This window comes from Sinohyriopsis cumingii, chromosome 5 (genome assembly GCF_028554795.1).
Source record: "Sinohyriopsis cumingii isolate HCF-2022 chromosome 5, ASM2855479v2, whole genome shotgun sequence".
In the NCBI taxonomy this organism is placed as follows: Eukaryota; Metazoa; Mollusca; class Bivalvia; order Unionida; family Unionidae; genus Sinohyriopsis; species Sinohyriopsis cumingii.
In genome coordinates, this window is record NC_142965.1 from 13,500,204 (window position 1) to 13,527,135 (window position 26,932).

Here is a 26,932-nt window from a genome sequence, read left to right on the forward strand (position 1 = left end):
TTACTTAATGTATACTTTGAGTTATTCCTAAGATTTCGTATTATGAAAACTTTTATGACATGTACACTTGATTAATAGATAAAAGAAAGCTTTACTGCATAAAGATTTCGTTTTCTTTATGAGGTGGTATATTTGATTTACATCGTTTTATTTAGGTTTTTATTTGTCTCTTAATATCGTTATATGGTATTGATAATGTGACATCGTATGCTGGACATGTCCAAATTAATTTCATTTTCTATCTGGCTTGAATTATTGATTTTGTTTTGTTGTGAAGAGTGAAAATTCGTTATGAGTTGCCATATCTATCTGTTGTTTACTGCATATTTCATATTATTATTTAGGTAACACACTGCTAATTATAACTAGGATTGATTTATTATTCGTTAGGTAATCTTATTGTTAAGAAGAAAAAAATGTTAATTGTTATCTCAGCTCAGACAGTCGACTATATAATCTTGTTACTGATAAAAGTATTATTCGTGCTTTAGGATCGAGCTGAATCAAGTTGCTTTATTGTGATGTCAGTAATTCATTTGGGATGGAATGTTTTCTTCAAATTAATTCAAGTGATTTTTCTCTGGATATACAGAGTGCTGATCACAAACAATATTCTTGAACAGAGATATTCACTGAAATTTATATTAAATTACAATTTGGAATTATATTACTGTGATTCAAGAAAAAGCTGTTTGTACAACACCACGATACAGGCTACTACAGACACATCAACACTTTTTCGGCTTTAGATTTAATTTTGATTTCCACTAACATTTATTCAGAACATGTATTATTAGGACTTGCGTCTGTAATTCTATGATTTTTCTGGGATTTAATTCGCACTACCATATATTTCTTTTTTATATTAAATTTTCTCATTTTTATAAGGAAATGAAGTATTTCTTGAATAGTACAAAGTTTGTTGCTTTTCACTCTTTTCTACTACTTACGTTAAGACCATATAGTCGCAATATGTGATTCACGGTTGCTTTTTCATTTAGTTTTGCTCACTTGCTACTACAAGATACTTTACATACCAGAAGATACTTTTAAAGCACTTTAGTGAAAACTGAGTGGATGAACTAACGGATAATCTTACAAAGTTTATAAATTAATCGCTACTATAGCCCGCTGAACCTAATGAATTTTGCAAGCTGTTTTGAACGTTTCGGTGATTGCTGTGAAACTCATTCTCTGTAGTGGTTTTAGAGAGTATCATTTAGGTCCCAGCGGATCTATCTTCTAAAATCAGTCTGTGTGAATACACATGCTTAAATAACTATGAAAGATAGCTATTTACAGTCATTAATTACATTTTGCATCAGCAGACCAGCGATGGGTAATTTTCAAGTAGTTTTTATATTTGTACCATATTTGTTGTTGTTTTTTTTCAGTACTCACTCGCTTCGCGGGGGATCGGTTTAGACAATGTTTAAATAATAATATTTATAACACGACAAAATTTTTATAGGAGACGGGCTTATTCGGAAATCTAATTATTTCGGTTATACTGTAAATATAAATAGTGCAAGCGAAATGTTTTACAAAAAAGAAAATGTGAGTTCTTTGAACGCCGTCTACTGAAACATACTACTAGAAGTGACCAGAATGCTATACTATGAATCTGTGATTATCGTTCCCTTTCTTGTTGGATATAACCTCTCAATCTGCATTGAAACAAAGCTCACTCTTGGAAACGGCAACATTATGAAGCAAGGATTCCCTTTCTTTAGAATCTCTCTCACTTTCCCTCCCTTTCTCTCTCTCTTTCTCTCTCTCATTATAAAAACATCACTGCGTCTTCGTGTGTCCAAAGCTGAAAGATGAAGGGTTATTAAATTCATGCTGCTACACCGATCTGGTAAATGTGTTTTTCAGTCAGTATTTAATCTAATATCCAGTTTTTAAATAACGTAATGAACGGATTATTTCCGAATCTGATCTGTAAGAAAGTGTAATAAGCTAATATTCTGATTGGATATATATATAATTTTTTTATTTGTATTATGTATGTTTTTGGATACGTGAAAAGGTACAAGTTGACATACATTACAGCTAGTGTAAGGTAGTTGACGTAAAGGCAAAATCTTTAAAATCACCTTGGAATATATCGATTGCATATTGCTTTTTAACTTCTTCTTTCCCTGCTATTTTTCTGATTTAAGAATAATGAATCAACTCATAAATCAGTAATGCTCTTATCTATATCTAATTGTGTACCAATTGGTACATGATCTTATTAAGGTTTTGAAATTTTTATTCCTTGGTGTAAATTGTACAGAATATCTTTAATATGATTTTGCCTACCTGACCTTTGTCTGTAAAGAGTATACAATTGCGTAGGATCTATAAATAGATGATAACGTGCGTTCAAAATTACTAATAATATTCTTAAAAATAAGACCTAAAGACGTCTTTGGCTTAAATATTCATTGACTGATGTAGTTAGACGATTCTTGAAGAATTCAGTTACTTCTCATTGGTTGGCCTAGGTAACATAAATAGACCCGTTTGAGGTAAAATGAACAACAAGATACGTTATTTGGGGTTAAATACTGTTTCTTGTGTTCCTCTTGTAAGTCTGCAGACGTATTTTGATGTTATACTTTGAAAATGTTCGAGCGGAAAACCATTTGTTTGGACAGCTCAGTGGAAGTAAAAAGTTCTTATTATCGGATTATGATATTATTCTGGACGATGCCACATCGATAACTTCAAGACTTTACAACTTCACGATTCTTGGCGGACTAGTACATTTCCGGTTTTGAAATTTATACGGAACATTTTCATTCGTTAGAACTTTCACAGAACCTTATCAGCAGTGTTCTGGATTCACTTCATAATAGTGTAAGTTCCTCTAACATTCTCATTTTATAAGTTTGATAATGAAATTCTTTGCTGTGTTTTACGAAACTTGTTGGTTTTTACTTCATTGTGTTACTTAGTTTATGACCATAAAGTCGTAACCATAGCATATACATGGAAAACGCTATTTATTTATGTGCGTATTTATTTATCTATGTATATCCGTTTAATTTTTGAGTCTATTGTTTTCACTCGACGTCACAAAGGGTATGTACTTCTATGTGCGCCATTTCGATTCCATAGCCAGTAAACGGGCAAATAACATCATTGTTTCTCCCACATAATTATGAAGGAACGTCTCATTTTATGCATACGGATATCGTAATACATCGCAATTTTTTTGTGCATGTCATCCGCACGAAACATGATACGTGATTTGTCTCCCTTTATTCCTAAAGCAAAAACATTGAAATTTCACCATCAGTGTCATTCTGTTATAAACAAGTTTATTCATCAATAACCATACGCATAAAATAATGAATACAGAAACAAGACGAAACATGTAATTATTTTCAATTTTCATTGGCTGAAATCAATCATTTTGCTTATCATTCAAATTGGTATGTAGTTTTAATTTGCATTGTTTGTTTGCTTTTGTACTGTAACATTCTACGTTGCACAAGAAAGTTTTTAAAATTGGATTTACTTTCTGCTTGACCTGAATTGACTTTCATTTTATTATGTTAACAAATAATACATAGCTAAATTATTATATATTTGTATTAGGTTAAAATCATAATTATTTTTAATAGAAGTAAATATGTTTATTTGGGTTTAGGTCTAGTTTTGTTTTGCACAAGCTAGACCTAGTCCCAGTTTTATATTGTTAATATTAGCAATAGGTTCTTAATAATAACTATTATTTTTATTTTTTGACATCAGGATTATTCTAGAAGGATATTTTCTATTAGGTAATAATTTGTTTTTGCTAGCCAATTCTAATTGTGACCTGAGGTCAAGTGGAGGACTACATAATTTCATTGTAGGAGCGAACCATCATTTGTGCTTTAAGACCTATCACAATCAAGTTGTACTATAAGTTGTGTCTAGTATTTCAATTAATGATATACTCGTTTTTCTTCAATTTACTGAATTCAAGTGATTATTGTCTCTGAAAATATAAATGTGCTCTGATAAATCTCTTCGGCAGAGACATCGACTGGAATCTATAGTGAATTCAAACCTGAATTATATCATTATGATTCTATCAAAGACTGATGGCACATCAACACTCTACGAGCTACCACATACACAACATCGCCTTCAGCTTTGGATTTAATTCGGACATCTGCTGAATTTTGTTCAGGACTTTAATTTTCTTGGTTTTGTGTCTGTAATTCTAGGTATATTTGGGATTTAATTCGTAGTACCGTATTTGTATTAAATTTTCACTTTGTATTCTAAGGAAATAAATTATTTGTTGCATTTTACCAAGCTTGTTGCTTTTCGCTCTTTTTTTATTATTTATTTTAAGCGCGTAGACCTCGGGACACAAATTAAAAGGCTATCGTTAATATATAATTTTATATTTCTAAAAGCATTTCAAAGCAAACTAGGTTTTGACATTTTTCACAAAGTCATGTTCCGTTAGGAACATTTTTCATTTTAACGCACTGAAGATGAACTTCTTGAAACGATTCTTGCTTTTACTCATTATCATTCTATCTCCATCATCTCCACCACCAATACAATATTTGACAGGACTAATTACAATTAGTATGTCAGCTATCTTTCACTCAAGCACTTGCTTTCTCAAAAAGTGTTTGTACATCAAAGTTCTATCATAAAGCACATGTTATGAAGTTTTAATTCCGTAACTGATATTGCATCCAGAAGATCATCGTCCGTAAATACTCTTTCAGAATGACAATCTTAGGGACATCATACAAAATATTATTTTAAACAAATATTAATATTGTTTGTTTTTGCAAAAAATAACTGCTTTTCTTTTTTTATAGCAATATAAAATAGCAAATAGATTCTTAACGCAAGAGCATACTATTAAATGAAGACTATGAATGCCCCCTGTTTGACAGCACAAGGCTCAATCTAATCAAAACTTGTATATATTTATAGGTTATTGCCTTTATATGAGCAAACATGAACGAGTGTTTCGGTGTAATACTGCACAACTTCGGGAGTGCAGTATTCCTACGAATAAAAGGGGTTCATACTTTCCAATACAAATACAATAAACCTTTTGTTATATACTCATGTTTTTTTTTTTTTCTCTATAAAAATACACACTACAAGAAACAAAGTAATTGAATTTCTGCAGTGTTCCAAAATGAATTCACAACTGTAACGTCATCAGTACACAATAACAGCATAGCACTGCACAGTGACCTTTGAACTTCGTCGCGTGCTGTTCGACGTTAGTTTAAAAAAGAATTGTCGTTTTGGTCTACTTAAAATTGCAATTTACAGTCATATCATGAACAAATGCTCATTGCAACAACTTTTCCAGGTGGTCTGAAATAGATGGAGTTTTGTAGATTCTACTCAATACTCCTTTTCTGCTTGTTATGGACTCAAATTATTTGCGGAGTCAATTTCGCACGAAGCACATTTGATTTGAGCAGAGAGGGACCACGCTTCAATCGGCTGCATCTGTTATAATATTGATTGTTTAGAACCAGAAAGTGGTAAAAATATGAACTCTTTCAATTTAAATTGTCCAAAAGACGCTATAGAATAAATCGTTCATTTCATTTTGTGTGCAGTTGGAAATGTAATCGAAATTACAATACAATTTTGTGATGTGTAGTCAAGTTTTAGGAACCATGATATACCTTATTTAAAACAGATTTGCAGAACTAACTTAGAAAATAAATTTTGATGAAATGAAAAACTTTAAGTATATATTTTACCACTTTATTACCATTTGTTACTTACATGATTTTTGTAGGGAAACCAGCTAGGTAATGACATCTACTTTAGTATAGTTACGATAGCTAGCCAAAATTCGAAGCATTGAGTCAATGCAGTTAACATGGAAAATTGAAAAACAGCTGATGTGTGACAGTCCATTCAGCCAGCGGAAATAAGAATTCTTAGTCGTCTGCGCTTATTGACTCTGACGCTCTTACATTTTTACCGAAACCTTCAGTTGCATTTGTTTTTTGAATATAGTATGTTGTCTTTAAAATGGTACTTCTCTGATAGATTTGAGTTTATTGCGCTTAGCCACAACATGCTTTACGATGCTATTTCTATAGACAGCACTAGTCGTAGTCATAACCATTGTATTTACGAACCGTTACGAACATTTCTACTAAATAACTGTTTAAATGCTCAGAATGGTATTTTCAATGATGTATCTATTACGTTTGATGTGAACATTGCGTATATCATGTTCATGCATTGGCTTATTTCAAAGTTTCGTTTGTCATGTAGTAATCACGTCCACATCGTCCACTTTAGACGAACATCTTCAATAACAATAATGAAAATACCAGAATGAATCCATTCGAGTAAGTGTGATCTAAGCAACGTTTGAGAAATAAACCGAAAGGAAAATCAAATTAAAATTAAAATACGACTTTAAATCAGCGATGTTTTACGTGAAGGCTTTTATGATATTTATTATTTCGTTGACGATTGCATTAAATTTTCTTTAGTTTCTATAGCTGTTTTGTACCGAACATAAATTGATGTATCCACCTCTATATATGCAATTGTAAAAGTCCATTCACTCACAGATTGATTGATTGATTGATTCATTGATTGATCCGTTGATTCATTGGTTCATTCATTTATTCACACTGATAGTTTTTGTACTTGTCATTCTTCAAGTTGTGTTATCTTTCTTAGTGGATCAGTAATATTTCTCTTATACAGTTTATAAAGTGTCCATTTGATCCCTTGTTGCGTATTATAAAATCCGTTCGCATGGACTTCTAAAACAAAAAGGGACAATTCGAAAATGCCCGTAAAAATGTATTTGGCAATTCTGATTGTATCTACCAATATAAATATATCTTGTAGCTCCCAGTATAAATGGTGTATCTTTGAATTTGCGGATGAACCCAGCCAAAAAATTCAAAATAGCCATATATTTCTAAACTTTGTTATATTCACGAGTCCAGGCCGTTATGCAGCGTATGTATTATGTAGATCTTTGAAAATGAATTTGTTTTTCTAGACGTAAGTTCCCTGTGACGACTAGGAACTATAAAAATCCATAAGAAATCAATGGTTATATAGTCTCAAATTCACTGATATAACAAGTCTTTTGGTATGCTGTTACTTGCATGGTAATGAATTGTATTGTTCAAATTCGGTTGCATCTGGTGCACAGTGTCAATATGAGACAATAAATTAAGCATCTAGCTTTAAGATATGCAGCAAATTGTGAAGGCACATATCTTTCTAATTTTTTTTTGTCTTTTTTTTCTTCCATTTTATATTTTCGTGTTAGTTCTGGACATAGTGGTCTTAGATTTACGGTTTCCACTAAGTTTACCGAATCGCACAAACGTTCTCTATCAAATATACGGCTCCTTATCAAAAAGCAAGAAACACACATTGCATATACTAGTGCAAATCTTATTACTTTTCAGCTTTCTCGTGGAAAAACGTCTCGAGGAATATCACCTCTTGTGAACATGACGATGCTCAACTGACATGGGAATATGATCTCAAACCTGGGGAGTATATCAAGGCCAAAACTTGGTTCACTGGTGTGAACAAGACGGCGAAAAGAATAGCCTACTGGAAAGACACAGATGGGCTAAAAATAGAACCTGATTACACAGATAGAGTCATACTGACTGGAAATGGACACGATTCTCTCATTCTAAGACGTGTAACAACCAGTGACGAGGGAATCTACACATTAATACCCAGCTTTCCACTCAGTTCAGAGCCCGATCCAAGGTTAGCTCTGAACCTCAATATCTACGGTAAGTGTCGCACCTACATGGTAATAAATTGTAATACCATTCTGATCATTTAAACAGTAATTTAGAAGACATGTTCGTAACTTCTCGTAAACTCAATGGTTTAGACTACGACTAGTGCTGACTATAGAAAAAGCATTACGATACTTACCTGATAAAAATCTGATCAGGCCGCTCATTATATTTTCTTTAGTTAATAATGACGCAATGTTTCAAATTAGTGCACTTTCAATAAAGACTTAAAAATAAATGTACATCGTTTTATAATCATCTCATGTCTTTCCGTCATGCTCTCATGTGATAGTATGGAGATGTATGTATGCTTATCAGCAGTGTTTATAGGAAGCCGAATCAAACAGCAAACTACGTAATTGACAATATATAAGATATTTTAATTCATATTCCAACGTACATGTCTCACGGATCACAAATATAAACTGACTGAGACTGAAGATAATACAAAAAGCACTCCAAGAAATATTTTCCCTTTCTTGGCAAGATGTCGATTCCTTACTAATGTATAGCTTCATGAAATGTGTTATATATTAAATCAAATAATTCAAGATAAGAGCTTTAAAAATATATACAATAGAAACCCAAAGACTAGCACAGTTTAACTTGCTGCAGCATAGATATCATTCGTAAACTAAGCAGACCATAAACGTGGAATGAAAGCATGCATTTCCCTTTATTGACTTTGTAGTGGGTGATCCCAATACTATGGGCTACACACAACATCAGAAACTTACTATATCTTGAAGTCGGAGAACAAATGAAATTATTTTGATTATTATTATTGTGCTTCTTAGAAAAAGAATGCGTATGAATCATCATAATCGAAATGCTGGTCCCATCAGTCAATTACTGATTTTTAATGAGTTTCAATAAGCAATACTGTACTATAACAATGATCACATCTTTGTGGTATACCGTCTTAAACACATTGGGTCCTTCCTCATCTTTGAAGTATGCTAGTATATGTGGTACCAGCTAATACTACACTAAGGACAAGTTTCACCTTAACCAATTAGGTACTCGTGGATAAAATTTTAAATGACCAGCTATCTGGCTGCTGGTTGAATATGGCCTTAGTAAGGCACACGTCTTACTTGAAATGTCACCCTATTCCAATCAAAGTTGGAGACGATGCCATGTGGACTAACGATAAAGAAAATGCAAAGAACGACATGTATAAGCCAATCATAAATTGTTTCATATGGCTTGCCATCGGAAGTTTGAATACAAGAATGCAAAATATTTGCATAAATGCTGTACTATAGTACATTTCGTTTTATGGTTTGCGTCCCATTGATAATTTCAAAATGCTGGAGACAAAAATAAAAGTATGAAGAAAACACCTGGTTTAAAATTGCACACACTCACACACACACACACACACACACATATATATATATATATATATATATATATATATATATATATATATATATATATATATATATATATATATATGATAAATGCTGGTCTGGTCTGGCTTTGTAATGGACAAGTCTAATGACCCCGACTTTCAATTAAGCAACGTTTTTAAGTTTATAATAGCACGTCAACGATCAACGTATACAAGCGATACAGGCACAATACACAAAAAGAGACAAGTCATATATGTCAAGTACATTTTGCGTTTTCTCTATGGAGACTCAAGTGATTTCAGAAGAAAACTTCTGCGCTATTGGCTTATATCATCTTCTGTTCTAAGCAATTTAAATTACGGACAAAAGAAACAATATTATCTGACTTTATCTGCTATCATTCTCATAATATCGTATTAGTCTTATGAACGTTAAATTCTAGTAGAGATAATATTCGATAATATATGCTCTTGATTTGTTATTCACTGATATAAATCTGTTCTGTTAATAACAAAAATTTGCCATGTTTTGAATTTAAACATTTCGTGATACTATATAAACTTGATATGAAATGAAACCAGTAATATATTAAAACGTCTAATGTTGCTTATATCTTTTCAGAAAGCATTATCTTAAATAATGGTTTTCCGGTTTTAAGCTTTTTATAAGGAAATTGTGTTAATATGAATTATATTACGTCTTTTAATATTTACATTACCCAATACATCGTTGAAAATTTTCATCTGATTTACAAACTCATTACTTGCTCGATCAGGAAGTATAGTTAAAATTGTAATAGTAAAATATTTCAGAATTCTTAATTTGTTTCCATTTAGTACTAGGGAAATCAAAATTTTAAAACAAAATCTTTAAAGTTTATAACATATTTGTTCCCATACATACGTAAAGATAGATCATTGGTTTGACTATTATACGATTATATTATTTGTATAGTTTAATGCAACCTTGGGGTCAGTAGGTGCGCCCGATAAACAGGGTACAATGATCATAGATTGCAATGTCATAGGCATAAAGAGATACAAATATAAAGAAATCAATGACTTTTCTTGTACCACGTATACAATGGGCGTATAATTTTGTGGTATTATCATTGGTAATAACATATATAACCTTTAATAATTCTAGCTCATTTTTAAATAAAAAAACATTCAATCGTTTTGGATAATTTCAAGCTTCTAGCATGACATTTTGTTTTAGATTCCTACTTCCTTGTTCATCAACAATTTGTATTGTATCTGACAGATGCGAATCTATGACACTGGAAGGGTTATTACATCAAAATTGAAGGATCCGTCTGTTTCCTTCAGCTTGGGAAGGAGTTTGCTGTTAAAAATGTTGTGTGGCGTATATATGGACCGCTCCGGTGGCCTAAGTGGTTAGAGGGTCCGCCACTGATGCGGTAGGTCGCGAGTTCGAACCCCAGCCAAATCATGCCAAAGACATACAAAACTGTATCAGCAGCTGCCTCGCTAGACGCTCAGCATTAAAAGGTCAGTGTTAGGACTGGTCGGCCTGGTGTCAGGATAATGTGACTAGGTGGGACATGATGCCAGATCTCTGCGGCATGATGCCCCGGTGGTAGCCATCACTATAAACTGCCACACTGCAGAGATAATAATAATAATAGCAATAATAATAGTAATAATAATAATAATGAGGAGGACTTTGTATAGCGCCTAATCTTTAGAAGCTCTAAACGCTTTACAACATTAGACAACACCTATAACATAAAAAACAACCTTATAATGATATTCTTACAAGAAAACACCATTAAATTAAAAAACATAAAAAGCATGCTGAAAATATTTAAGTTTGGGAACATTATTAGGTCTTTAAGTTTGCTCTTGCAGTGGAAATAAGAGAGTTTCAAGAGCACTCTTCAATGGGATCACTGTGTCTTTGTGTCTATGTTCAGTGGGCAATTCATTCCACATTGCTGGGCTCTGGTATGCAAAAGAACGTTGTCCATATGACCGTTTTCGTAGTGGGAATAATGAGTATACGATTGTCAGGAGAGGAGCGTAAGTATCCTGCTGGTGTATACACATGGGTGAGGTCGGATATGTATGTTGAACTCGAGTTCGTCAGTGAAACGTAGCACAGAGAACAAATTTTGTGTTTCATTATGGATTGAATGGATAGCCAGTGTAGGGTACAGAGCAGCGGGGAGGTGTGCTCTGATCGTGGTACTCTAAGCATGATCCGAGCAGCTGTGTTTTGAACTTTTTGAAGTTACTGAAGTAAATATTTGAGATGAACCAGACAGAACTGAGTTACAATAGTCCAGTCTTGAAAGTACTAATGAACATAGAAGTGTTTTAGTGGCATCAACTGAAAGATATTTGCGAATGGAGCTGATGCGTCTCAGCTCAAGATATGCAGCCTTGCATATGTTCATGACATGTTGGTGCAACGTGAGAGTACTGTGCAGAGTGACACTTAGGTGTCGTACTGACTGTGTGAATTTAATGTTGGTGTTACTGTTATTTGTTGTTTGAGGTAAAGGATTTTACTGAGAAAGTCTTTGTGTTGTGATCAGAATGGCCTCAGTTTTATCATCATTCATCTGTAGTTTGTTACATGTCATCCATGATTTCACATCAGAAATACACCTCTCTACACCTTGGACGGTATCATTAACTTCAGTTGGGTGGCTAGATTTGTATATTTGTGTGTCGCCAGCGTACAATTGGTGAGACATTGGATGATGATCTATAACACTTTTTATTGGCGGAGTGTATAGAATGAAGAGAACAGTTCCATGAACAGACCCCTGTGGAACACCACAACATAGAATAACTGGGCTGAAGTTTATTCCATTTGCAGATACAATTTGTGTCCTGTTGACCAAGTAGGACTTGAACCACATTAAGGATGTATCATGAATGCCAAATACATGCTAGAGACCGTAAAGTAATATATCCTGGTTTATTGTGTCAAATGCTGCAGAGAAATCAAGGTTGGTGAGGACTGTAATCTTTCCGCTTTCCAAAGTAGAGAGAATGTCATTAACTACTTTTAGAAGAATAGTTTCAGTATTGTGGCAAGGGTGATATGCACATTGTACATGGCTAAAACGACTGTTTGAATTCAGAAGAGATACAAGCGAGGACAGAACAAACTTTTCTAAGATTTGTTTATATGAATGGGAAATTAGAAACTGAACGGTAGTTTTTTAAATCGTTATGGTCGAGTGTTGGCTTCTTCAGCAGAGGCTTTACAATGGCAGTTTTGAAAAATGATGGGAATTCCACGGATGAGAGAGAGGTATTAATAACATCAGTTAGTGAAGGCAATCGTAGCGATATGGCTGAATTTGTTTTAAAGCTACGTTAAAAATCCAAAATAAACACACACACACACACACACACACACACACACACACACACATATATATATATATATATATATATATATATATATATATATATATATATATATATATATATATATATATATATATATATATATATATATATATATATATCGTGGCTTATGAGATTAGACTTGCAAATGTTTATCTGTAAATATATGTACATTATGACCTTAGCACAGTTATATCTTTGGTGATCTTTGCATTACTTTCAAATCTGAATTGCTAAGGAGATGCAAGGGCTAATGAAGGAGAAAATAACTGACTCAGCACCAACGTAAGTAGAATAACTTATTGTTTGAATGTAGTATTGTTTAGTTTGGTCGCTTTTATTGTTGTATTTGTTTATTTTCTCTTGTTTATTTTTTAAATTTTCATTGAATTCGTGGCTTTCAAAAGACTGAATAAGTAATTATTTTTTCTTTACAGTTCCTCCCTTGAAAGAAACAGGTTGTTGTAAACCTGATATTAACGCCACCAATGACGAGCTTCATGCATTTCTGTACTCTGAGCAAGGATGCGGAAAACCATCACCGATAATGAACTGGAATATCTCAAGAAATAAAGAGGTAAATTGTCTTCGAAACTTGTGATCGTGATACTCATATTTGGATATTGTAATATTTGTATATCTGTACAATTAGTAATCAGTCTAAAAATGGATAATCAGTTAAGTGTAACGTTTGTTTCTTTGAGTTCGACCTGGATAGCAATCTTCTCAGATTATTATGTTTCAACATAGAAAAATCGGTATTATTTCACTATATCGAAATTACGGGCATCCAAATCACTAATACATAGTTAATGAATTCATTTGTTCTATTTAATGCAATTTAATATTGTAAGTCTAAGCTATGTAGGCAATGATATACTATACAACTGCATTTTAAATAGATGATTCCAGGTCTTGTTAGGGTGCATATTTTGCCTTGTCTCATTTTATCCCCTACCAGTTAGCAAAAACATTGTGACAAAGAATGTCTGGCTTTTATTGAACTGTATTTGTGTGATTACTGTGCATTTACACTACATTGTGGAAGGATACATTATAATGCATTAATCCATGTATGGAAAATTCAAGTTGTATGAGTACAATTTATTTTGAATTAATATGTGCTCCCTTATTGATAGCTTGTGCGATAGATGGGAAATGGTAAACGGTACTGATATAAGTTTAGCAACAAAGACTGACATGAAATTCAAAAATGATCGACTCAAATCACTCTTACTTTCCTGTCGGCTTAATATTGTATTCTTCCTGCTCCACTCGTATGTAATGTTATATTTACTAATGGGGTAAATATTTACAATGTATTGCGTTTGCATTAGTGATATTAAGAATATAATGAATCAAAGCGCTCTGGGAAAATTGCCTCAGGATTCTGCATTATCCTAATAATTGGAAAATGGCATACACCTTACTGCTTTCAAAATGATCTGATACTACTGCATCCTATTTATAGCATACGTAGTACGTACATTTATGTAATTCAAACTGATACAAATCACACTGACGATGAAACATGAATGTGTAGTATTGTGTAGTATTGTCCGTTGGATATATTCTCAATGTGCAATATTCTCTTATTTGGCACAATTACTAAAGCCCTTTTCCTCAAACTCTATGTATGTTTAATTGAGGATGTCTTCAAGACACAATTAAGATATATTAAGACACAATATATATAGTATTGTCTCGAATAATATACATCGCATATGGCCGTTTTCACAGTGCCCACTACATTATATTTTGTACAGCATAATTGGAAAATCTTTTGCCGATGTTACAATAAATAATGTGATTTGTTCAATTGAACTAAGGTATCTTTTTAAAGAATAATTGTGAAGATGTGGCTTTAGAGACGTGAGTCAAAAGGTATCCCCTTCTTTAAAGTTTCATTTTTTTTGTTTAAACTTTAGGTGAGGAATGTGACATTGATTCTTGGTGACGATGACAGAGGCGGAATGTATAAAGTTTGCTTAGTTGGACCAGCTGTTGCCAATTGCTTTAAGGGTGACAAGGAAGCCTTATGTATGTCGTACACAGTACAGACAGAACAACGTAAGAATGTCTTTCTGTTCTTTTTAAATTAGGTTTCTTATGTCTGAAAAAGAAGCAGTGACTTGTATCGTACAATCCATGTTATTACACAAGAAATTTTTTTTACGAAATAATATATATGTGTGTGTGTGTGTGTGTGTGTGTGTGTGTGTGTGTGTGTGTTATTCACAAACTATCTCAAACAACGTTATATGAACACAAGAAACGACATAAATCAATTTTCAATCGTTAGACACTTAAACCTTAAGTGTACATCGATATAACAATCCTAATAGTTGTATGTCAGCTATGAACTTGCGTATGGCAGTTGCGGTTGATATTGGCAGAACACTTTAGACATGAAATGATATAAAATACACACCTCAGTGAGTACATCTGAGGCCAAAACTAATTACATTTTGGTTTGAAACAGAGCAGTAGCTTCTTTCATTGTTCTAAGGTATAATATATGCGACTGAACATCACCATTAAGCTTAGTTAGAGCTTTGCCGTAGCCTATCTAGTCTTAACTTAAAACTAAATCATGGACCTATTTGTACACATTATTATTATAGCTGTCGTGAAATCTAACTGACTTATAGTTGCAGCACAAATTAAATGCTAAGATGAGATTTTGTTGGCAAATATGGGTCATGCATGAGATCCTGTATTTAATATTAAACATAATGTTTCACAAATGTTTGACCTAATGAGAAATTAAATCGTCTTTTTTTCTCAAAAGCAATATGTCCAATCGGGAACAATACTTATTATTTTGCCCTGATGACATTAAAAAATTAAAGAAGAAGCTACAGTTTTCGAAGCGTTAATTCGACGTCGAGTAGACACAGTGCCATATTAGAATTTTAAATACTTTTTAATGACATTATTTCCTGGTAGTATCGAACCTACTATAGAAGGATTTTAATAGCAATTGTTACGAATGTTTATAATACTTTGTTTCACATTCATCGGTTATCAAGATTAACTAAACCAAACAATCTTAAAATCTCACTTGCGACTTTTAAATATATATTGTTTGCCATTTTTTCCTTCAGCAACCCAAACAGTTGAAGTAAAGGCTTCACTTCCAGTGGGAGCATGGATCGGCATATCGTTGGCGATACTTTTCACTTTTGCAGCTGTTTTCCCGGCAGTTTGGTTCCGAAAACGGTTACAGAAGACCAAAAGGGACGCTGAAGGTAACGATCATTCTACTATCGCATTTTATCTATGGTAATATCTCCAATGAATATTATTCTAATTTTTAAAAGCAAGTGTGGAATTACAAGAATACATATATATATATATATATATATATATATATATATATATATATATATATATATATATATATATCTTAGAGTGTGTGTGTGTGTTATTGTTTGCATCTGTGAATAAAAAAATATGCAAATTAAAGTTTTGATTTAATCTATATAAGCTGTGGCACTTTTTCTCAAACTTTAAAAGCAATCATTATATGTTTCACCATTAACTCCTGTTAAGAGCTAGAAGTAACATAATGTTGCAAATATAGGTCAGTTATTAATAGCGCTAGTTTAGAAGAAGAGAGAGTAAAAAACAAAGATCAAATATTGATATCAAAAGTAACTGAAGACTCTTAATGCACGATTAAAGTTGTTTGCCGGAAATAATTATTAGAATATGTTATAATTATCTATGTTTTATCTTCCGACAGAATTCAACGAACTGGAAGAGAATGTTCGCGGTAAGTAATTATTTCTTGTTTCATTTCATCAATTAAGTTATCTGTTATATCATCACTATAAAAAAATACAGTTCAGAATTTTTAACAAATTGCTTGATCGGCCGATACATGATAATCCTTTTCATTCTGTTATTTTCATTTTGATGTAATTGTATTTGCTTTTATTAGTAGTAGCCGGCATGCAAAAAAAACCATCTTACATAAACGAAGTATAAACAACGCAAAGTGTCTTGACTGATTCACCTTAATTCAACTGCATTGATGTTCCTATGAAATACATTTGTCATATTACATTTTACGTATTAACGGTTTGTTTGCTTGTTTGGATTACCACGTATTAGAACTGTGCATTTTCTATTTTCTGACAGATCGCATACCTCTTCTTCGGGATGTTCTAGGTTAGTACATATATATATATATATATATATATATATATATATATATATATATATATATATATATATATATATATATATATATATTTCTTCCAGCAGCATGTTCTATCAAAATATAACATAACGAAATAAAGGAAAATTCTTATTGCCAACATGATAGACAAGTCTAAATATTTTATATCTTTCATGATTTTTTAAAATATTTTTTTTCTTTGAATAAATTTTAACATCTGCGCCTACGTTATTGCATCCATATCCTCGTCTTCAGTTCGTTATATTTCCCCACATTCTATGGTAGCATGATTGAATCATTTATATCAGTAAATTACAGACCTTAGAATTATTGAATAATTTCTAAAGCATTCGACCAGTTTCATTCATTGATGTCCCTTTTATGTTTTCGTTTGTTCGACGTTTTATAATAAAAAGGTCCCAAAACTTCAAATATCAGATTTTTTTCAAAAGCTTAATTCCTACCTTGAGATACACCATTAAATGTTTATCTCTTTTGCCGTACAATGTTTTATGCTATATGTGTACTAATAAAGAATTGCAAATTAAACTAGTTATGTTTCTTGATATCACGAATGTAACAACACAATTATTATTTCGTTTTCGTAGCAAATGTGAGCTTGTTTCAAAACACAAACTTCGGAAATGACGAACATTTCATTTATTCTCAAAGCAACCATACCTGATACCCACATCAAGAAGCAGACTGACGTTTATTCGAAATATACACGCGTTTCAAGCTGTGTATTGCCTCATTTGGAAGAAAAAATGACAAAGAATACAAAAATATATTCCCAATATTACATGAAATTATATCATGATGAAACCTGTATCTTTTTCACTTTGGCCTTGATTATCTAAAGGAGGCAATCAACAAAGAAGAAAGCTAGTAAAATATTTATCTCACATGTTTGTTTTGTCACCAGCAACGTGCAACAAATAATTTCCTGACTGATTGAAGATACAGTATCATGAATTCGTATTCTTTCTGTAAGCGACCGCTCCGGTGGCCTAGCAGTTAGAGCGTCCATCATGGGAGCGGGAGGTCGTGGGTTCGAACACCGGCCGGGTCATAACAAAGACTTACAAAAATGGCACTAACAGCTGCCTCGCTAGGCGCTCAGCATTAAGAGGTTAGTGCTAGGACTGGTGGGCCTGGTGTCAGGAGAATGTGACTGGGTGGGACATCATGCTACATGTCTGCGGCATGATGCCCCAGCGCTAGTCATCACTATAAACTGCCACACTGCAGATATCGTAGCGATATGACTGAAACATTGTTAAAGATTCGTGAAAAATCCTAATCACACACAAACACACTTTCTGTAAGCAACACAACATAGTCATATGCAACTTTGACCCCTCCCAGCCATTTCAGTTCTATGTGCGCAAATATGAAGATCGTCTCTTTAAGAACTGGCGTTCCTTTATGCAAATAGCCTTTAGGTGTTCTCATTATATAGGAATAATTTTCGAACATGGAGATGTTTCTGAAATCAATGTTCCAAAAATTTAAATCACCTCTCATGGATTGGATAAAAACCAAACATTTAAAACTTCAATGAATCAGAACACTTCACGCTATATTTTGGAATTAGAAAAAAAGAGAAAAAAATGAAATAAAATGTATTGCATTCAGATATGTTTATATGAATTTAGTTCATTCAAAGTCGATTGACTTAAATGCCCTTTATATACTGTATTGTTATGCTTTATAGTTAGATATTTTGTTGAAAGATTAATACAAAATAATGTTAAGATAAAATCCTATTGTTTATTAGCGAACATAATTCACATATATTACTCCATGCCAGCTGGGCAGGTAAGTTGCATGCGACTCTAAATATGCAAACAGAAATCAATAACCATGCAATGCGAACTTTCATTATTTTCAATGTCTAATCTGTCACATATGTTTCCCTAGGGAATGCATAAAATAGCCATAAATGGATACTGGATATGCATTTCTGCATGGCATTTAAAAATTAGTACAGCAGTGTAAATTGACTATGTTTCATTTAACGACATCAATTACCTGTTCTATATTCTTTTCTCTCCAAGAATATTATGCTACCAGTATCAGAGATCTTAAACATTGAATCTGCTCCTAACCTCATCAAATTAATAATGTTTGGTACGAGTTTCTTCTAGCTGATGCATATAAATGTTAGATGATTGCATACTTTATTTACATAGTACTTTATCTACAATGGGCTATATTATGTTGCCTTTTTATATCTGCAGCGGTACAATCCTTGACCAAGGAGCTGGTTCGTATTTACAAGGATCGAACACAATTTCAAAAGGCTGATAGTCAAATAAACTTACAAACTGAGATTTATGATGGCGCTATTAGATGGGAGCCGGATATGGATATCAATATATACAGAAATGTTTTTGAAAGAAATGAACACCCTCTAAAAAGGATCTTAATTCAGGGAGAGGTAGGTTGTGGAAAGACGACGTGGTGTAATACACTTACACAAGAGTGGTGTAAGGCGCATGATCCAAATGATCAGACGTCGAATGATAATATAACATTTCTAAAAGAATATGAGCTTCTTTTCAATATATCCCTGGGTAAGGTCCAGAAAGTTGCAAATATCAATGAACTGCTTTCATATCTACATATTTCTATGTTTGATCAATTTCACATTGATGTTTACGATTACATCAAGGATCATAACACGATTATCATCATTCAGGGTCTTGACGAATATAGTGAAGATTCTACCAACGTGAAGAAACTTTTATCTGATAAGGCTCTAGAACACGCAATAGTTATCATCACATCGACCCCTTCGATATGGGGCAGGTACTATCAAGGAACTGCAGTTGACCGCGCAATTCATTTAAAAGGCTTGAAAAAAGAAGAGATGATAAAGCGTGCACAAAAGATTTTAAAAGATGATCGTTTTCCACAAGCAGTGATTGATGGGTTCTTCAGATCAATCGAATCAAATGAATTAGACGAGTTTACGACAGAGCCTATCTTCTTCCCCTTCCTCGTAGAAGCGTGGAAAATGAATTGCATCCTACCGAGTAAAAGATCAGAGTTTTTGCTTGATGTCTTAGAGAAACAAATAAAAGGAAAAGTTCTTTCACTTGTTTCCAGTGTAGATGATTATAGATTTGGTTTTGAAAACAGTGTCGTGCTCAAAGATAAGCATTTCGTAATTCACTGCGGAAAGATTGTAAAATTTCTAGGCGAAATAGCTTTTAAGATCTTCATTGACAACAAAGATGGAATTATGATTAACAAGCAGGATTTTGATAATATATTCAAGAAGCAAAACTTGACTGCCGAAGACAGTTGTCAGTTTATTATAGACTTTTGTGTCAGCATCAGCCTGGTGTCTATCGAGTCAAACGAGGAGGGTGTCATTCATGCAATTTCATTTCGGCACAAAGTGATGCTGATGTTTCTAGCTGCCATCTATATCAGTACGCTAAAAGTCGAAGAAATACAGCCTTACATCACTGTAATTCAATCTTCAAACGATTTGGTACAATTTTTAAGATTTCTATCAAACGAGTCGAAAGATTAAATTAATATGGGTCACTCGTTACACATAAACAGACTAGCATGGAGGATGTTTAGATGAGTTATAACTTACTCTGGCAACATTCCAGCCCAGTATAAAACCGAAAAGCACATATAAATATGTCCTATATGCGATTGTTTCTTGCAACGAACCACATCTCTTACTATACCGAACACCTGGGTCATATCCAATGTGTCAGAAATTAGCATGGTTATAGCATACGTTTCTAAAGATTGAGAGACATCGAATCAATGTGATATTGGATGCAAGTTGGTTGTGGTATTCAAACAAAGGTTTCGATATATTAAATACACTTTATTAACACACTTATGTTTTATTTAGTTTATGTGTATAGTTATTACAGAACAATTTAAATTGTGCTGAAGAATGTATTTAATACGTCAACCATTATCATTTTATTCTAAGTGGATTGAAGCATATTTTGGTTAGCAGATGCACCAATGTAGCTCAGTCTGCGTATCAACTTGATTAGAATTTCCCTTTTAGTGTATATGTATCACTGAGCGGCGTCTTTCCTGTAAATGCTTTTCCTGACACTAGTAAGGTTCATTTCCAAATGCATTCCTGAAAAATATTATATAAATATGCCACACAATCTTGTACACTTTTCCTAGAGATACTGTCATACCAATACCTGCTGGAGATTGTAAATAATGCCTAAATCATATATATATATATATATATATATATATATATATATATATATATATATATATATATATATATATATATATCATATGTAATCACATTGCACCAACATGTCAAGAATATATGCAAGACTGCATATCTTGAGCTGAGACGCATCAGCTCAATTCGCAAATATCTTTCAGTTGATGCCACTAAAACACTTATGTGTTCATTAGTACTTTCAAGACTGGACTATTGTAACTCAGTTCTGTCTGTTTAATCTCAATATCTGCTACAGAAACTTCAAAAAGTTCAAAGCACAACTGCACGGATCATACTTAGAGTACCACGATCAGAGCACAACTCCCTGCTGCTCTGTACCCTACACTGGCTATCCATTCGATCCAGAATCAAACACAAAATATGTTCTCTGTGCTACATTTCACTATCGGACTCTAGTCCAAGATACCTATCCGACCTCACCCATGTGTACACACCAGCAAGATACTTACTCTCCTCTTCTGACAATCGTATACTCATTATTCCCACTATGAAAACAAAGTCATATGGACAGCGTTCTTTTGCATACCAGGGCCCAGCAACGTGGAATGAATTGCCCACTGAAATTAGACACAAAGACACAGTGATCACATCCAAGAGGGCTCTCAAAACTCACTTATTTCGACTGCAAGAACAAACTAAAAGACTGAATAATGTTTCCTACCTTAAATATTCTCAGCATGTTTTTGTAATGTTTTCTAATTTCATGGACTTTGTTTTTGTAATCATAGCATTATATGTTTTTATCTTCTATGTGTTGTCTAATGTTGTAAAGCGCGTAGAGCTTCTAAAGATTAGGCGCAATACAAAGTCCTCATTATTATTATTAACATTATCATTATTATTATATCATACTCTTGTGGAAACAGGCTTTATTTACGAACTCATAGTTATATATCGGCAGAAGCCACAAGGATTTTTTAATGTGGACCTGTTTAGTCTTGAGTGAATACTGCAGAGTCTAATTAATTGATAATGTGAAATAATGCCTAAGCAAATCATATTGAGAGTTTCTTTGTTAGCAACAAATTTCTGAATATGCCACGTCAAGTTTTTCAATAGAACATCCCTTCAGAAAACGAAAGGTGTGCATTAATAACTTTCATATGGTGTTCGTTCGATGGAAACATAACGATGCCCCACTTTAAGGTATTATTACATCATGATGATTTAAAATAAACGTATATTTTTGTCAGATATTCAGCGGCTTTTTAAACGACTAGGTTGGACTAGAACGGGAAACTAATATATGCTTCACATATATGGTGCATGGTTAAGTAGATCATGTATTGTAATATATCCGTTTGAAGCAAACTGTGAAGTAGCTAATACCTATTGTTAAACGCGTGCTGCAAAACCCTTACGATGTTTACCCTCGCTCTTCAGCCAATTTGCATTGACTGATGATTGATCAGCGTCACACTGCACCATCTCAGTCACTGAGTTTTGTGTTTACTAACACCAGCAATGTAAACAAGCAAGAAACATCGTTTAACAATGACAATATAATTTTGCTTTGTTAACTTTTTTCCGATTCGCAGTACTATACCAGCCGTTAATAATTCGTATGGCTATAATTGGGTATATTTAGCAATATGTGCCTGAAAACAATTCAAGACAAACAATTATCAGTGCAAATTCATGAGAGTCAAGTGTAAATATACATAGCAAGTATATCTTAGGGGAATCATGCAAATCAAAGTGTCGTCTACAAACCAATACCGCTTCCAAGCTTAAAACATATCAGACAGATATAATTGTAGGATTTTGTGTAACATATATTCGTTAGGATCGTCCAAACTGATACTTATCTTTGCTGAAATGCTAAGTCATGTTCTATCATAGATTACACATTTCAGAAAGTCGCAAGCCTGACCTATCAAGCAAGGCACTATATTATTCCAATAAACAGTTATCATTTTGACATTGAAAGCTAGCAAAATATTTGATGCAAACTTCCAACAATCGACCGTAGATCTCTTACTTGAATGATTAATACTTCTAACAAACATTATATAGGTCGTGTAGATGTTCAGTAACATATATTTCAGTAATTGGTTTATATTTTTATCTTTTGTGATAATAAAAGGATTTGAATGAGGAAATAATCCTGTACAGATGCATACCCAGCATATGAAATTGCTTCAAGCAACATGTAACTATTGGAACAATGCACAATTTACATGGAATGATAGTTTGTGCTACCATCAAAATGTTTTATGCAAGCTCTGGCACTGATTTTTGTTTAGTGATTTTGTAGTTTGTTATCCATTTTGAAAAACAGGGCTTTTGTATAATTCCTAGAAGATGATATTCCTCCACGTATTTAATTTTTTAAATAATTATTGGAATTGAACGTCAGAACTTGCTGTTATCAATAGATGATTCGGGCTTATTTTGAACTCCTTCAAGTATGTTAGAGTATCCACTCTATATTTGTTATCAATACGACAATTTATTCGATATTTTTGTTCAGATAAAGTTGACATATTGGAATATAGCGAATGTGATCCAGAACTTATACAGGCAAAAACACCAGAGAAAGGCAAGTTAATAACACTAAAGTTATTCAATGAATGAATGCAAGAATAGAGGAGACAATAAATATACATTTAGAAAGCCACAGTCTCAATGTATATTCTTGTAATATTGAAATAATGTAACCCTGCCTAATGGTTTGCTTTCAAGTTTCTCCAAACGGTCACATATAAATATTTCTTGTATTAAGCATATTATCACAATTTCATAGTCGAAATAAAAAGCCTGACTTTGAGTATTCTTTAAATGTATTGATACATTTAAACAAGTTAGCCCATACCCACCCAAATCTGTTAAAATTGGTGTCGGAAGTGGGATGTCATAGTTCTAGGCGACATCCAGGATCGAATCTAAGTCCATTTTCGAAGTGTGGTGGCAACATTAAGGGTGTTATATATAAACCACAATTACTTGAGATACTAATGGAGGGCGAAATACCGGTAGATACTCTAGTGTTCATTGTTTTGAGAATGGCACAAAGTTGCGACCCAGAAAGTGAATTTAGACAGGAAGACGAAGACCTGATAGAAATTTGCCAAGGAGATATATATGTCGAAGAAAATAAGTTTCCCACGACAGCTGTGATGCAATATATGATAACGAAGTTGGGGGAGATGTAATGAAGTACGAAGCAAGGCTAACCGCCAGTGGACCTAGAAATAGCAGAACAAGTATTGTTTTTAGTATTAAGCGAGAACCATTTAGTGGAACTGAAGATTGGGAAGAATATAATTACGATTTTGAAATCTGCGCAGAACTTGGGCATTGGAAAGAATCGGAAAAGTTCTACCTTTGGCAGCCAGCTTGTGAGGACCAGCCAGAACATTTTACATTAGTTTATCTACAGAGGAAAAGAGATCTTACAAAGCGTTAGTTCGATAATTGGGACAAAGATTTAGCAATACAAGACAACAGAGTAGATGGTTGTCACAACTGGAATCCCATATGCGCTTGACTGGGGAGCCGATCGCAGCATTGGCGGACGATTTAAGACAGATGTCACAGAGGGCATATGTCAACCTTAATTCAAAAGCTCATGGAGCATTAGTTCTTAACCAGCTTTGTAAATGTATTTTGCTTGAAATGAATTGCAGATTTATAGACAGAGAATATTATGGAATATGTCACCTATGTAGTAACTTCAAAGATTATTTTTCTTACTGCTATGTATATTTACTTTGTGTTTTTGACTGACCTTTGCCATTATTTGAGGGTAGGAATTTGGGTCTTCAAGGACTATTTTTAGTAAACATCATATTGCAAATTATTCTTGTCTATGAATTTAGATTATATTTAAACGCACTTTTACTTGGAAGTAAACATGTGTTCATATCTCCAGGATATTGGTATTACCCTTGAGATAAACATAGTCAACCTGATATTATATATCTCTTTACTACATTTTGGGAAAAGACCTGGCCTTGTGCACAGCTTAGAATGTTCTAGAAATTATTTTAATGTCAAATGACTCTCAATATGGACTGTACATGTGTTTAATTGTTGTTAATATAAATAGTGTCTACCAAAGAATCAATCATTTCCTATCACATGGTCAGTCTTTACTGGAATTACAAATTGCTCATTCATTTAGGACTGCATCACTATTTGGAATTAATGTGAATTCGTTCAATTACATTTTATATTATCTCATTATGATACACATAGAATGCTTGCACATCAACACTGTTCCACGCTACTGGTAGATATCATTTTCAAGATTGAAATTCATTCGGAACACCAATGCTAGTTGATTTAAATTACTATATAATAATGAATTTGTGATAGAACTTATCAATTATTAATATTTATAATGTCCTTGGCGATAACTCTTCAAGCGCTATCATATTCGATGTAATGCATTCATTCCAGGTTGTTGTAGTATCTTTATACCATTTTGGGTCATGTTAAATAAAATGTATCTTCTGCACATGATATGATGATATATAACCATTTTTGTGTTTTAAAGTGAACATATTTCGTAGCAAATATAATTATTCTTGTTTTTTTTATTGTTATTTTTATATTTCTTTTTATATGCTCTAAGCTGTAAGTATTTAAATTTCATCGTTGTAATATTTATTGTGTACATTTATGCTCAAGGTGGAAAATAATATATATAATAGATAGTGATTGTTGTAACACCAATCTACGTGTGTTATTAATCTTGCATAAATGGAACCATGTAATCCTGATCTTTTAATAATAATAACTTAGTCTTAATGACAATTGTAGTACAAGGAAGAAGTTCAAGTAGCGAGACTGGTATACTTTATTTCCTTTAGAAGAATGGTTACATAGAATTTCACGTATCATAATAAGTTTGAAGAAAGAACAATATAAAAAGTTTAAATAGTATTTGTAACTTTTTATCTTAAACATGTTCCTGTTCAAATGGATATTTACTTTTACATAACAGTAAAATATTTACCGTTAAACATGTAATTGACCAATCATTGGAACGGAAAATCTGGAATATTTTATATCATTTTATCTTATCTTTTTCTCAATTAATGTTTTTAAACATAGTGTTTCTTCATCATCATCATCTTCTTCTTCTTTCAAAAGACAGACAGATATTGTATAATGATTTAGTTAAAACTTAAATATTTCTCATATTATGATTAAACTTATTCTAGGTTTTATAGGAATCCGGCACAGTCATTTATGCACGCTAATCATAGCTTCCTTGTTTGAGCATTATCAGCGTCACCATCACCTTATTTGAGCATTATCAGCGCCAACATCACTATGTGCATGCATCATCCGACATTCAGCGTAATATTAAATTCGGCGTAATTACATATGGTACCATCGACCTTCGAGTAGAAACACATCTAAAACAACTTGCAACAATCTTTTATCTCAGTTTGCATTAACACGCATATCACTTTAATATATATTCCCACAACATTAATATGGTCCCCGTGTATAAACAATGTCAACAAGAACAGGGCAGATGCGGATTAACATTTTTACTAAGTTACACATACGGCTAATGACAGAAGGTTACCATGGTAACCATGGAACTGCAATTTTAAGTGGACTGCTTGAAATTTGACACACCGGATGTGTGAAAATATCGTTGTTTTCTAGTAAATAGTGTGTATGAGGTATGAGGGACAGCATATTTAGTCTTGTCAACATTGTATTAAATTATTGGGCAAACCGTATTCTGACTGCAGATGGTTTCGACCTTGAAGAATGACCTCTCATTTAGACCATTTATTTGCATAATTATTTAATCATAGTCATCCGTACAAACATATGAAATGGTTTGCTTGCTTTAGTTAGGATAGATGCTAGTCGGATACTTTCAAATCGCTCAGGCAAGATACATAGCTATACTACCTATATTTCGACCGAGCATGGACCTTCTGAATAATTCATTGAAAGATTAAACGGACAGAACATTCCTGTTGGCCAATATCATGACA

The 26,932-nt window shown here is 33.0% G+C and overlaps 1 protein-coding gene across 1 annotated transcript in view; it reads left to right on the plus strand.

Moving 5' to 3' along the window:
• Nucleotides 1-25,502, plus strand: part of LOC149798654 (uncharacterized) — a 45,608-nt gene extending 20,106 nt beyond the window's left edge. The window contains exons 3-9 of the mRNA XM_089957498.1: nt 7,428-7,769; nt 12,960-13,099; nt 14,451-14,592; nt 15,630-15,773; nt 16,271-16,300; nt 16,669-16,698; nt 18,952-25,502. Coding sequence (XP_089813624.1) covers nt 7,428-7,769; nt 12,960-13,099; nt 14,451-14,592; nt 15,630-15,773; nt 16,271-16,300; nt 16,669-16,698; nt 18,952-20,255 — 2,132 coding nt within the window. The 3' untranslated portion in view covers nt 20,256-25,502. The remainder of the gene's footprint in view (nt 1-7,427; nt 7,770-12,959; nt 13,100-14,450; nt 14,593-15,629; nt 15,774-16,270; nt 16,301-16,668; nt 16,699-18,951) is intronic.
• The last annotated feature ends 1,430 nt before the right edge of the window (nt 25,503-26,932 follow it).